This window comes from Crotalus tigris, unplaced genomic scaffold (assembly GCF_016545835.1).
Source record: "Crotalus tigris isolate CLP2741 ecotype Arizona unplaced genomic scaffold, ASM1654583v1 scf7180000017625.6296891, whole genome shotgun sequence".
Taxonomy (NCBI): Eukaryota; Metazoa; Chordata; class Lepidosauria; order Squamata; family Viperidae; genus Crotalus; species Crotalus tigris.
Window position 1 is genome coordinate 2,506,416 of NW_024096520.1, and position 14,272 is coordinate 2,520,687.

The window sequence follows — 14,272 nt, forward strand, 5'->3', positions numbered from 1 at the left end:
GCCATACAAGCATCCTCTGAAATACAGTCAGCATTTCAAGAACTTGGGAACTGCCTTGCCTTTATGACTGGTTACAGTATTCTATGGTCATGTGACTGTGCAATTTGCTGACTTTTTTGCCAGTTTCCAACAAAAAGTGCACATTTGGAAGAATGTGCTTGCATTTACAACTGTGGCTTTCACTTAACGATCCCATATGCACTTAATGACTGCTGCAAAAAATGTTGTAAATGTTGTTTACAAAATAAATACTGGTTATGTGAGTGTCTCGACTTATGACCATAATGACATATCTGGTTCCAATTGAGGTTGTAAGTCAAGGACTACCTATATTATGCTATCCTGAAAAAAAGAGAGAATATATGTATGTACATATATGATAAAACAGATGGTGTAAGACACACAAGCTATATAGGCCCTGGCAGTATTAATATTAGAAATTCTAAGAAAAAATCTTATTTTTATGCAATAAATTCCTGTATAACACTTCTGTTCAATAATCACACAAACTTACTATAGTTCTTTACACCTTAAAAATCGCAAAATGGTTTTTTTTAACTATTGTGAGCTAAACTCTTGTATCTACATCTAGATCTTGTATCTACATTTAATTTCATTTTTCCAAACTTTAGCAAAAGAACTGCGATATAGAATAATTTTTATTATTCCCATGTAAGTTTTTCCTCCACTTATAATATTCCAGAACTAAACATCAAACAAGATTACTTAGTGTCCTGCTCTAGTAATCTCCATCCCTTGCTGACTCAAATTAGTTTACCCTTATTTTATAATAAGGGGATACAGCAAGAAACACCCACTTGTTAAACCTCATCTAAAGGTGCTTATTGGTGCCAAAAACAATGCATTAACTTTGCCAGCAGAAAGCTGTGCTAAATATATTGTCTTATGGAAAGATTTTTTTAATTTAAAGGACAGGTGATTCTGATTTCACAATCACAGTAGCATAGCAACACTGCATTATCAATCTTCTTTTTTGATTGTTTAAATTAATATAATTTTGCATACTTGTCCTTTCATACACTGTCAAAATATTAACAATTTGATTTGACACATCCTCCCAATACTTGAGACAGATTGGGTAGCGAGGTGGGAAAATATATTACAAGAGTTGTAAACAATAAAAACCACTTTGCTATGCTGAAATTATCCAATAAAACAAGCAAACAAAGAGACCCACTAACCTGCCTCTTCAGTTCTTACTTTTTCTGAGGGTAAACTAGGTTCTCCACCTCCAATTTTGTTGTTGGCAACTACACGAAATTCATATTCAACCCAAGGGTTTAAATCTACTGCAGTAGCCATGAATGTTCTCCCATCGATGGCATCAGGAACTGTCGTAAAACATTTTGGAAGAAATTACAAATTTCTCATTTTTTTCAATTATTATAAAATATCTAAAGATAGCTATAAACTTTACCTGTTCTGGCTCTTTGCCAACCCACTGAAAATGGTGTCCTGGCCTGAACAGTGTAGCCTGTGATTGGACTGTGATTATCTAAGCCCTCATACCAAGAAATGTGAGCGGTTGTAGCTGTTATTTCATCCACTTTTACATGCTCTGGAGGTCCAGGTGAACCTAATGCAGCAAGAACACATTTTAAAGTAGGTTGTGATCTTTTAAGTTAAAAATCACTAAAACATAATAACAAATGATTTTTATTCTTGCATCACTGCAAAAGAATAAGCCAATTTATAGAGCAATAAAAGAGATTTTTGTACATTCACCAAACCATTGTTTTGTTATTTTATGGTAATAAAAGGAAGCTCTAAAACAGGAAATCAATAAAAGACAATAGATTATGCATTCTTTTTGAGATCTTTATTCAGATTTCTCTACCTTTAAATTGTGTCTTTTAATCTAGTCTTTAATATCCTGTCCTGAATCTGTCAATCTGACAAGCTGTTATCTAAAGTAGTTTTGTTGTGAAGTTTAACACAATGTCAGCACCAGGGACAGCACTGCAGCACTAGGGATTTGACTTTCCTTCTAGGAAGGGGTAGAAAACCTTGGCTCTTTTATGACTCCTGAACTTCAACCCCCAGAATTGCTGAGCCAGCTGGAGGAGGTTTCTTGGATCAGGGCAGAGCAGAGCCCAGTAAATTAAAGCCCCATTGAAAAAAAATAATTTTCTATGGTTGGAAAGGTCAAATTTAACACATTCTCCAAGTCATGTAAAAAAGATGTTGAGTATATAGGAGGAGTATATATTGTGTGTATGTGTGTTATGTTTTGCTTTGTTCTATTTTGTCTTGTTCGTTAAAAATAATAAATAAATAAATAAATAAATATGTTGAACTCTAGAAAGAGTACAGAAAAGAGCAACAGAGATGATCAGGGGACTGGAGGCTAAAACATATAAGGAATGGTTGCTGGAATTTGGGCATGTCTAGTCTAATGAAGAGAAGGACGAGGAGTGACATGATAGCAGTGTTCCAATATCTCAGGGGCTGCCACAAAGAAGAGGGAGTCCAGCTATTCTCGAAAGCACCTGAAGGCAGGACAAGAAGCAACGGATGGAAACTAATCAAGGAGAGAAGCAACCTAGAACTAAGGAAAAATTTCTTGATAGTTAGAACAATTAATCAGTGAAACAACCTGTGTCCAGAAGCTGTGAATACTCCAGCACTGGAAGTTTTTAAGAAGAGTCTGAACAGCCATTTGTCTGAAATGGTATAGGGTTTCCTGCCTGAACAGGGGGTTGGACTAGATGACCTCCAAGGTATCTTCCAACATTATTATTATTACTATTATTGTTGTTGTTGTTGTTATGTTCTTAGTTCATTATAAACAGAGAAGGATTGGTTTTATATTTGTATTTGGAAACTTTAAAAATATTTTATTGCCTATACTGGAAAACAGACTACAAATTATAATTATATTGGCATTATCAGCTTCAGGTTGGACATGGAGATTATACTTCAAACCACTGCTCTGTTCTGAATACTTATGTCTAAATAAGGCAGCTTGCAAAATTATTTCACACATGCAGGTAGTTTGATCGGGAAAATACTATTCTTACCTAAACAATAAGCACTGTTTCTGTAAGAAAGCAAGGTGAATCAAATGTAAAGATGACTGACTTTTCATACAGGTCATTTCTGAAGATGGCAGTGGTATTAATAAATGCAATAGTCATTTTAATTATCACAAATGCTCTTGTGGTTTGGGACAATTATATTAAGAAATATAAGCAGTACCAAATCATACAAAATAATGCTGAATGGAAGGTATTATATGGTAACCAATGATGGAGTTGCACGAGTATAAAATGCTAATGTACCAGCTAGCGAACATACTATTCACCAATCTTGTATTTAATTAAATTTTCCCTACCTATCAAAGAATGTCCCTGAGTATTATTTAGATAGCTGGGAACAGTGGAATGAATATGGACACTGTGAACACTGAATGTTTGGAAGTACAGTTCATTAAGGCAAATTTTTAATAGCGAGACCTTTGGTCTTATAGAACCAAAAGTGTTGCTTCAGCTGTAGAAAAATACTTAAAATACATAGTTTTGAGCCCCTGTAATTAAATTATTTTCTATTTTTAGAATTCATTAATGTATTTAGTTCATTCTTAAGGAGAACTGGTCAGAGAGCCAGTTTGGTCTAGTGATTAAGGCACCAGGCTAGAATGCAGGAGACTGTGAGTTCAAGTCCTGCCTTAGGCATAAAAACCAGCTAGATTACTTTGGGCAAGTCACTCTCTCTCTCAGCTCACCTCACCTACCAGGTTGTTGTTGTTGTGGGGGAAAAGGAGGAGGAAGAAGTGTTGGATGTGTTCACCTGGAGTTATTTGTAAAAATAATAAAGGCGGGATACAAATAAAATGAAATGTCATTTCCACTAAAACAAGTTACTATGCTGTCATTGCTTGCCTTCATTTGCACAAATACATACAAAGTGGTGTATGTTTGTAACATATACTGTGGTTAAAAGAGATTCATTCTCATGTTCTACTTGAGGAAATTAGATATAATACCTCCAAATGGTATTCCTTAAAAAAAGATACCTCGTACTATAAGATCTGCTGCAGATGATACACTATCCACTTCAGTCTTCACTGTGCACACATATTTTCCACTGTGTTTCAGCTGAATATTTCTAATCATTAAGTCTCCAGATGCACTCTGTTGAGAGGAATAAAAAATGGTAACAATTAGCTTTGATTACAATATAATTGATCAGTTTTAAAGCATTTTTTCCTCAGATAAAGAGACAGTGGAGTAGAAGCTGAGCCCTCAGCCTGAAAGTAACACAGTGCAGTGATAAGCAACATGCGAGTGTAGTACTTCTGAATCGAAAGATAAAAAGCTGTTTCGTTGTATCTTTTCTTGGCATCTGTGATGTTTTCTGGGAAAGAATTGGAGAAATTGAGCACAGTCATACTTGCCCCTTAGATTGAGAAAGCTCATTTCAACAGTTTTAGAGAATCACCAGCCAGGTTTGTGTGGAAAGAAATACCCAGGTCAAAATGTTTGAAAACAAGATAAAGCTAATTGGATACTTCTCTTTCTAATGAGAGAAAAAGTGGAGGAGACACCTTAGGAAGTTGCTGTGGATGTTCTGGTAACTTTCAATTGAATTAAGAACAACAGGAGATGTGTGTTTAGGGAATGGAAGTTATACCAGCAAACTAACTAACATCTGCAGAAAGAAGACTAAAGCACTGAAACTAAACCCAATCAAAAAGTCTTCCCCACTGTATCAGTAATAAAAGAAAGAAAAGGGAAAGGATGTATCCATTGCTAAATAAAACCATAGAAGGATAGTTATGAAGGAAAGGCAAGTACCTTCAATTCCTATTTTGCTTTGATCTTCTCCCCAGAGGGGAATTGCATCAAAGCAAAACAACTAAGAAAAGTAGAGGCAAGCCAAGATAAGTAAAAACATGCTAACTACATGAGTCCTATTAATTTTTTTTATCTCTAATTACTATTCATACTTTATTTTTGCATGATCTATTAAATCTGTATAAGATTTTATGCTAGGTACACCTCTAAGTCTATTTTTGATCTTTCAAAGCTTGTTTGGTTGTTTTACTGTTTTTGTGATGCATATCCTCTCTTTCCCTGGATATTATGACAGGTTATTTCAAAACTGTCTTAGATCTTTTTTTCTCTGAAAATTTGGGATTTTTCTCCCCCCCCCCTTTTTTTTTACAATATCTCTCATTTCTTCCCATTGTTTCTCAGGTCTCCTTCACACGTTAAATCAACTAAATCTATTCCTTGCTATGATCTTATGATTTAACTGTATGTCATAGAATCACAGGGCTGAAGAAACCTTGGAGGTCTTCTAATCCAGGGGTATCAAACTCAATTTCATTGAGGGCCACATCAGCATTGCCCGTGTGTGTGTGTGTGTGTGTGTGTGTGGCCAGGGTGGGTGCAGCCTGGGCATGGATGGAGTGGGTGTGGCCAGCTCTACATCATTTGCATCAAGGATGCCTGTGGGGGCCTAAGCAGGAGTGGGACAGATCTGGGGGTCTCTGGCAGAAAGGGGTGGGACCAGGGCAAGTGCCAAGGCATGGTCCACTGGAGGGGCCTTACTGTTCCTCTCAGGCCATGTGGGGGGGCTGGATGGTGATATGGCTGCCCGGAGCCCTGGCAGCAGAGGTCAAACACCCAGCCTGGTCCTCAAGCACCTGTGGCACCAAGCCCAGCCCTTCTTCCCCAAGGGGGCACCCAGCTGCACTTACCACCTCCTCAAGGCTGCTGCTGCTGTGCTTTCTCTCCTTACCCAGGTTGCTCATGATGGGTATGAGGGCAAAATCAGAGGGAGGCCTATTCCCTCTCCATGGGAGGAGACCCGGCTTTGTATCCAAAGCTTCCTTAGCAATAGGATGGGAGACCCCGAGGATAGGCCAGGAGGAGGGGGCAAGAAGATGGTGAAAGGGCAGCAGGGCATGACTAAAGCAGGACTTCCCTCAGACCCTCCCTCTCCTTCTTTCCTTCCTTCCTTCCTAAGTACAGAGTGGTGGGAAAATATTTGAGATGAAGGAAGAAGAAAAACAGGCAAGAAATGCAGCTGGGGAGGTGTCATCCTTTGAAGAAATGCACCATTGCCTGGAAGTGGCCAGCACATGGCCCTCATCTACTTCACATATCTGGCTTGATGGGCACCTACTTCACATATCTGGCTTGATGAGCAGTGTGAGAGTCAACGTTATCTGCGCAATGCTGTCCAGCCCCCAGCCTGCCCGGTTTTGGGGCGCTTTCCACGCGGCGCCAAGAGGCTGAACTGGGTGGTGCAAATCCAAAAAGAAGCACGATGCCACCCAACCCTTAGCCTGCCTGGTTTCGGCAGGCAGAGGGGCACTCTCCTCACAGCGCCAAGTGGTTGAGCCGGGCGGTGCGAAGCTCGCCAACTTTGCATCTTGCTGCCTGCTGAAACCGGGCAGGCTGGGGGCTAGGCAGAATTGCACTTCTCATCAGATTCATGCCACCTGGCTCAGCTCTTAGCACTGTGAGGAAAGCACCCCGCTGCCTGCTGAAACTGGGCAGGCTGGGAGCTGTGCGGCTTCATGTTTCTTTTGGGATTTGCGCTGCCCAGCTCAGCCTCTTGGTGCTGTGAGGAGAGCGCCCCACTGCCTGCTGAAACCCTCCACCGGAGCCCACCAAGCTGGATATGTGAAGTAGGCGAGGGCCATTTGCTGGCTATTTCCAGGCGATGGTGCATTTCTTCATTCCTCACAAAGGGTGACACCTCCCCAGCATGTACGCAGGGGGCGGGGCCAACGTGGCAGAGGCTAGTTCCTCACTGTTTCCAGACGGCCTTGTAGAGCTAAAACTGAATAAGTTTCAGAAGAGATGGCCACCACAAAATTGTACATTGGCTCCCGGCCGGCCTGGGCCAGGGCCAAGGCAGCAGGGGCCGTTCCCTCACTGTTTCCAGGATGGCTTCGCAGGCCACATGAAACCACTTCACGGGCCACATTCGGCCCCCGGGCCTTGTGTTTGACATGCCTGTTCTAATCCAACCCTTGCTCAAGGCAGGAGTCCTTATACCATCCTGGAGAAATGGTTGTCTGATATTTTCTTAAAAACCTCCAGTGATGGAGTACCCATGACTTCAGCAGACAAGCTGTTCCACTGACTAACTGTTCTCACTGGCAGGAAGTTCCTTTTTATTTCCAGAATGGATCTCTCTTTATCTTCCACTTAATATTTCTTGTCCTGTCCTCAGGTGCTATGGAGAATAAATTGATCCCCTCTTCCCTGTGACAACCCTTCAGGTATTGGAAGATTTCTGTCAGGTCTCCCCTAATCTTTCTCTTCATTAGACTAAACATAGCACTCATTGTATGATTTGGCCTCCAGACCCCTTATAATCTTTGTTGCTTTCCTTTGCACTGTTTCTAGGGCCTCAGCATATTTTTTGTATTCTGTTGACCAGAATTGGATGCAGTATTCCAAATATGGCTTCACGAGTGCAGTATAGAGTCATATCATCACTTTATGTGATCTTTATGGTATTCTTCTGTTGATGCAGCCTAGAATTGGGTAGGGGGCTTTTTTTGGCAACTGCACCACACTGCTGACTCATACTTAAGTGGAGGTTTACCATGTCCTCAAAATCAAATCTTGATGGCACATCTTTTTCTGTCATTTAAACCAATACATTTGACCCCAATAATTCATAGTTTGTTTATAATCCACACATGGAAGTATATCTTGGCTGACTTGAAGTTTTCTATCTTCTATATTTTAACATGCAATTAATTTAATTCCACTATTATCCTTTCTGTGATCTTTAGGTGTAGAGTGTGCCTTCATATTCATTTAAGCCAGTATTAGTAGCCAATAAATAATTGTGTTTGTAAAACTCAAGATTATTATACTCCCATCTTTATATTTACAGTATATGATTGAAATTGTCCTATAATTAGAGATCAATCTTTTCCCAACTTTTTATTGTAATAAGCAATTAGTAGTGAGTGGTAGATGTATTACCCTTCTAGATTACCTCCTGCAATCTGTCACAGAATTATTCAGCCTTAAACCACTACATCTATAATCATAGCATACAATTGTATAACTCTGTTTCTCAATGAATTAGCCACCAATTTAAGTGGATATAACTCTGTTACTTATGAGCTTAGCAATGTCAATTTTATGTCTGCTGTTCCATACCTTAACAAGGTCCCATATCCTTAATAGTAACAATCTGATTTAACACATTCAATTCCTGTTAATTTTTGCTTTGTCAGCTTCAGTTTCTCCCTCTCCCTCCCTCACTTTCCCTTCTCCCTTCCCTTCCCTTCCCCCATTGCCATCATTATTGACATTATTACCTTCTGACCTGAGTACCAACATTTGGTATCCAACTTGTTTAATTGTTTCAGCTATATCCATAATGTTTTCTTGACAACAATATAGAAACAGTTTCTCACTGCCTTTTCTGAGTATTTGGATTCCCAGTGCAGATAACATTTTATTTCAGTTCTTTTCTTCTGACCTTATCAGCAAAGTGACCAACCATAAACCCACCTTTATTGCACTAAGGATCATTAAAGCTATTGATCAATCTGTCAAGGTTCTAAGGAGAAAAAAAAAGATACTCAAATATCTATGATTTACGTTGACCAGATTTAGTTCCTAGTTAATGAAAATAGATTTCAGTTATAAGGAAATGGCTCCTTTGTTACCCCAGGAAATGCTTCTTCATTTGTTTTCAACAATGTCTGCCACCTGATTATGTTATTATTATATTGTGACCATCACACTTATTATTATTATCATAAAAGAGGCCAAATGTCGCCCCTTTTCTAAGAACTTTAATTTTATTAGAAGTTTCTGGTACTTTTATCATTCATGTTAGTGCTCTGCATTTTAGCATCTAAGATTAACTTAAACTGGAGATACCAGTTTATTTTGAATTGAATTTAGGATTTTGTGCAAGTAGAAAACAGGCTCCATCTCTATCATAGCTCCAGGACTTAATCTTGAATATGTACTGTAGTATAATTTGGCATTAAACTATTGAGTTTTAAACCAAAATTAATGTTAGCATTATTAAGGTTGGTATGTCTACATATTTTAAAAGAAGGAATTATCTCATCACATTTTAATCCCTTGCCGTTTAAAGAATATATATTCTTTTGTAATTCCAGGTGCACTCTGGGACAGCAGTTCATATTATCTTGATAAACAGCAATTAATAAAAAGTTGAGTTTAAATCCGAAATCAGAATCATAACCAAAATAACAATTGCCATGCTGCCTCAACTTTTTTTCCTTTTGATTTCCATGCCAAGCATTGAGGTACTTCATGCTACCACGTAACCCTTTACTTTTAAAACAAGAAAGGGAGCTTTGATTGAAAGGTAGAATATTCTGCTACAGAATTCTTGCAGGAAATATAATCATAACCTGAAAGAAGATGGTATTCTCTGGTAGTAATGCTTAGAGCAATTAATATCTAAAATGCAATTATATTTATGCATGTAGTTTGCTAGTGACAGTTGGAAGAAATCAAATTTTGCTTTTTGAAAATGGAGATTATTGGAAAAAATAAACTGCAACATAAATATAAGTAATATTGAACTGGATCAATTCAAATTAGGAATGATTGTTAGGGTTAGAGTCATAAGTCAAGGACTTCCTGTATTTGTGTTTTAAGACTCCTTAACACCTTGCATCATATATTAGGGATGGAATATAAGTGATACCACTTTCCTCTTTTCATAATGCACATGAAAATATTTTCCCAGGTTGTTTGAGTTATCGATTTCATTTTAGAGAAGTGTTTTCCAATTTGCAATCATATTTCATGTTCCGCTATATTTTTAAGACAGACGCTAAAATGAATCCTATTTTTTTTATGTCCAGTTTAATTTTACTCCATATATTCATACTGTTTGTGGCCAGAAAACATACATTATTCAGTTTGAATGGTTTAAATCTTAAGTTATATCTTCAATATAAAATATCGTCAGCCATATTTAGTGTCTCTTTCAGTGACCTCTTCAGTAAAATTAATCTTGTTATAAATATTCAGACTGTAAACTAAGTAGTGGGACTATCAAAGAGAATAATTTTACTTTAAATAAAAGCCTGACTACTTCTTTGATGCAAATAGAAAAATCCATACATATATAAATCCATACCATATATAATTATAGTAAAATGCAACACATAGCATGATGAATTGTAATATATATGGTCCTCGACTTATGACAAGAATAGGAATCAGAAAATTTGTGCAGTTGTGAAATGAGATACCACATGTCTGCATTTGATTTTCCATTCCCCCCCCCATTTTTTTAATCACAATTGTTAAGTGAATCACTGCACTCATTAAGTGAGATATCACATGATCACAACTTGTGATCTCTTCCCTGCTTCACTATTGGCTTTGCTTGGAGAGCTGGGAAGGTCACAATTGGTGATCATGTGACTGCAGAATGCTGCAACCACTGTATGTTTAAGCTGGTTGCCAATCATCTGTATTCAAATCACTATAGGGATGCTGAGAAAATTGTAACTGTGAGGACTAGTCATAAGTCAGTTTTTTCCAGCACTGTTGTCACTTTGAATGGTTATTAAACCATTGGTCATCATGCAACGACTACCTATACTAATAATTCACCATATTACTAAAATCAGTACAATCCATGTAAATCAGTCTTGGATGCTATGAAAACAAAGAAAAAACAAAGAAAGAAAGTTCTGAAACCGTCAATGTTTCATATAGTTTGGGCAGTGAAAGATTTTATTCAGTTTCAGCTAGCAAAATTAGATCTCTGCTACTGTGGATAGTTTATAGTGACAGGAAGGACACCTTTCCTGATAAGCAGTTTGCTGGCCCATAGAACACAAATTGTCAACAGGCTGGATAGAATTAAAGTAGTAAAGCATTATATTACCAATATCTGCACAATTTCAGCTGATATTAGCATTCTCAAATCATAATTGCAACATTAATAATTCAGGAAATCTTGGTAGTTACCCAGCATAATCTGAATTTTTACAGGAACCTATGACTAACCCATCATTTCTACGACTTTTACCACCAAAATCTGAACAAACAAGAAATAATAATGATACTTTAAAGAAGCAAACTTTAAAAACTCACAAGACAATTTAAAAAACGTCATGGAAATAAAAATTACTTAAGTTGAAACAAAGGAACTAGAGGCCATAACTAAAGAACTAACGGGGTTGTGAAAATACAAAACTTTGCCTACTTGAAAATGGAACATCAATCATCAAACTCTTTGGAAAGTTATTTGGGGCTGTAACCAAAATAGCCTGTGTCCACATTGAGCAAAACTTCAAGAACCACTATCAAACTATCCAGAATACGGTAGTCTTTAACTTACAACCATTCTTGTAGTGAGCATTTAAATGGCACTGAAAAAAAAGTGACTTATGACTGTTTTCACACTTACGACTGTTGCAGCATTCCCGTGGTCATGTGGTCAAAATTTGGCTGCTTTAGAATGGTTGCAGTATCTTGGGATCACGTGATTACCTTTTGCAACCTTCTGACAAGCCAAGTCAATGGGGAAGCCAGATTCACTTAACAACCATGTTGCTAATTTAACAACTGCAGTGTTTTACTTAACTATGACAAGAAAGTCATAAACGAGGGCAAAACTCACTTAAAAACTGTCTTGTTTAGCAACAGAAATTTTGGGCTCAGTTATGGTGGTAACTGATAAGTTTCATGCTATCATAATTTATTTAACTACAAATTACATTTATAAAGCTATATGCTAGTGATAGGAGACCAGATGGTACATAATTAGAATGCAGTATTGCAGGCAAACTCTGCTCACAGCTGGGAGTTCGATCCTGATGGGCGCATGGTTTACTCAACCTTTCATCCTTCTGAGGTCGGTAAAATTGTGGGGGCAATATGCTGACAGTGTAAATTGCTCAGAGAGTGCTATAAAGCACTGTATAATCTACGTGCTAGTACTACTGCTATAGACAACAGAATACAATTTAATCAGGAATAGAATTATGGGTTTTTTGCTTTTTCAACATGATTCCATGTCTAATAATAAAGCAAAATTACATAATTATATTATAACTTACCCCACCCACTCTCTCAAAATGGGATGCATCTTTTCTGAAGTCAGTCAATGCACTATTAAAATACCATGTGAAACTTATATCCAGGAGTGGGTCATGTTGAACCTGGCAGGGTAAAATTATACTTTCCCCTACAGTCACATCCATATTTGATGGTGCCAATGTTATCCGGGTTGGTTCTGCAAAGAACATACAGAGTCAGTTCTAGCTAATGTGCTAATGTGTTAACATTTGAATGCTTTTTAAAATAATCTATTCCATTTAAGAATACAAGAAAAAAACCCTGAGTCAATTCTAAGCTCTCTATTAGGTTTTCCAAACTCTGTCTATTTTCCAAGAATAGTAACAACAAAATAATGTCATAATGATGTAATCATGCTGTATTTGAAAAACTGAACTTAAAAATTTCCAGATTTTTTTTAAAAAATGCAAATTAGATACAGTTTGATAATGTGTTCGGTAATACTTTAGTGGGAATTATGTAGAAAGATTCAGTGGGTCTTTTTGTATGTTTGCTACTGAATGGTTGGTTTTGTGTTACATAGCACTGTTACTGAAACAATCATACTTTGTAAAAATTTGCTTTTGGGTTACCACAAAGTGTAGAACATCCAGTAAATCATAGTAAAAATAAAGAAATGCTTAAACCGATACACAAACTCAAGCCTCTCTCACAATATGATAAATATTGCAACATGATTATTATGGCATTTCTTTGCCACCTGGAACCATATGATGTAAGGAAGATACAATATATTTCCTCCTTTTTGTAATTTTTTTTTGATGGGGGTAAGTTTAATATGAGATGTAAGCAAAATTGTTTGAGTCCATTCATTTTGTCCCTCAAACTCCATGGGGAAAATGGCCAAACAGGAAGGAGAGGATAATAATTTTATTGGATAAAATTGTTCCTTGCTCCTTTAGGCATACTACGGGCACTACAAAAAGAATTTGAGAGTGCATGAAACTTGCGAGCTGCAGGTTGCCATTAATGTAGAAGAAGACTAAAACAAGTTATTTTGATTTTTTTAAAAAAAAAACATTATTGATGTATTATTCTACTATACAAATTACAAAAAAACTGGATTTTCAAAAAGAATGACCCAAACTGCAAGTATTTCTTTCAGAGGTGTTTGTAGTGACAAGCATTGATTCAAAATGGTGGGCACAGTTGGGAAATCAATTTTCTATGTGTATGTGATATACTATATATTTAAAAAAAGAGTGGGCTTTTCTGTGTCGTCTGAGTGTGTCCACCAGCAGGTTTCCTCTTTTATTTGCAAACAAAATTGTATTTCATTTTCTTCAGTAAATGGAAAAGGTTCTGTGAATGATTTTCCTTGCTATCTCCTACTGCACTTTATCTTCTAATTGTGTACAGCATCTTCTTTTTGCTAAAATTGCTATGATATTGACTACTATTCTCTGTTGACTGATAGATCAGGAAAATCCTGTCTTTTGAACCTTTACTGGAACATTTCATAGTTATAAATAAAAGATCATTCTCTGTTTTTTCCATTTCATTTTTTTCAGATTCTGGAGGGGAGATCCATGATTACCTCTCAGAATATTAACATTTGATGGCATATCAACCTCTCATGCCTTCCTGCTTTTAATAGATGTTTCCAGAGGCTTTATGACTATTCCATGCCATCTGCACTGGCAGTTCAGAACCTCTGAAAAAATGTATAGTGTGACATTAACAGCAATTTAAAAAGATCTCAAATTATATATTTCATTTGAGTTATGTACACTATGTTATTTTAATCTAAGATGAAAATTCAAAATCAAAACATCTCTTTCACACATTACTCAATTCATATAATTTTCAAGTGAGAGACTATTAGCTGTCTAATTACCTGTTACTAATAAGGCAGTTGAGCTGCTAGCTTTTCCAAACTTGTTTTCTGCCAGGCAGGTATAGCTTCCAGCATCTGATTTACTCACATTAGTTATTTGGAAGCTTCCATCTTTTAAGAATGATATTCTAAAAATAAAAAAAAATGTAGAAAAAATAAGATTATATTTTGGGAGATTTATGTGTTTCTACAATTTAAGAGTTTAAACAATTAAAATATTTACAAATAGTTCTTCTAACAATTCTAATATATCTCTGTACATGAGATGACAGAGTATGTTCCATACTGTATTCATTACATAATAAAGTTATTTGTTTGGAATGTTCCCTCTAAATTTCCACACTTC

General features: G+C 36.8%; 1 protein-coding gene across 2 annotated transcripts in view; it reads right to left on the reverse strand.

Moving 5' to 3' along the window:
• CNTN3 (contactin 3) overlaps positions 1–14,272 on the reverse strand; it is a 166,557-nt gene that overhangs the window by 15,465 nt on the left and 136,820 nt on the right. For both annotated transcript variants that reach the window (XR_005555540.1, XM_039333617.1), the window contains exons 9-13: positions 13,927–14,054; positions 12,071–12,246; positions 4,037–4,154; positions 1,439–1,597; positions 1,203–1,352 (exon numbers count right to left, since the gene is read on the reverse strand). Coding sequence is in view for 1 of the 2 variants with exons in the window: in XM_039333617.1 (XP_039189551.1) it covers positions 1,203–1,352; positions 1,439–1,597; positions 4,037–4,154; positions 12,071–12,246; positions 13,927–14,054 (731 nt within the window). In the remaining variant the exon portion in view is untranslated. The remainder of the gene's footprint in view (positions 1–1,202; positions 1,353–1,438; positions 1,598–4,036; positions 4,155–12,070; positions 12,247–13,926; positions 14,055–14,272) is intronic.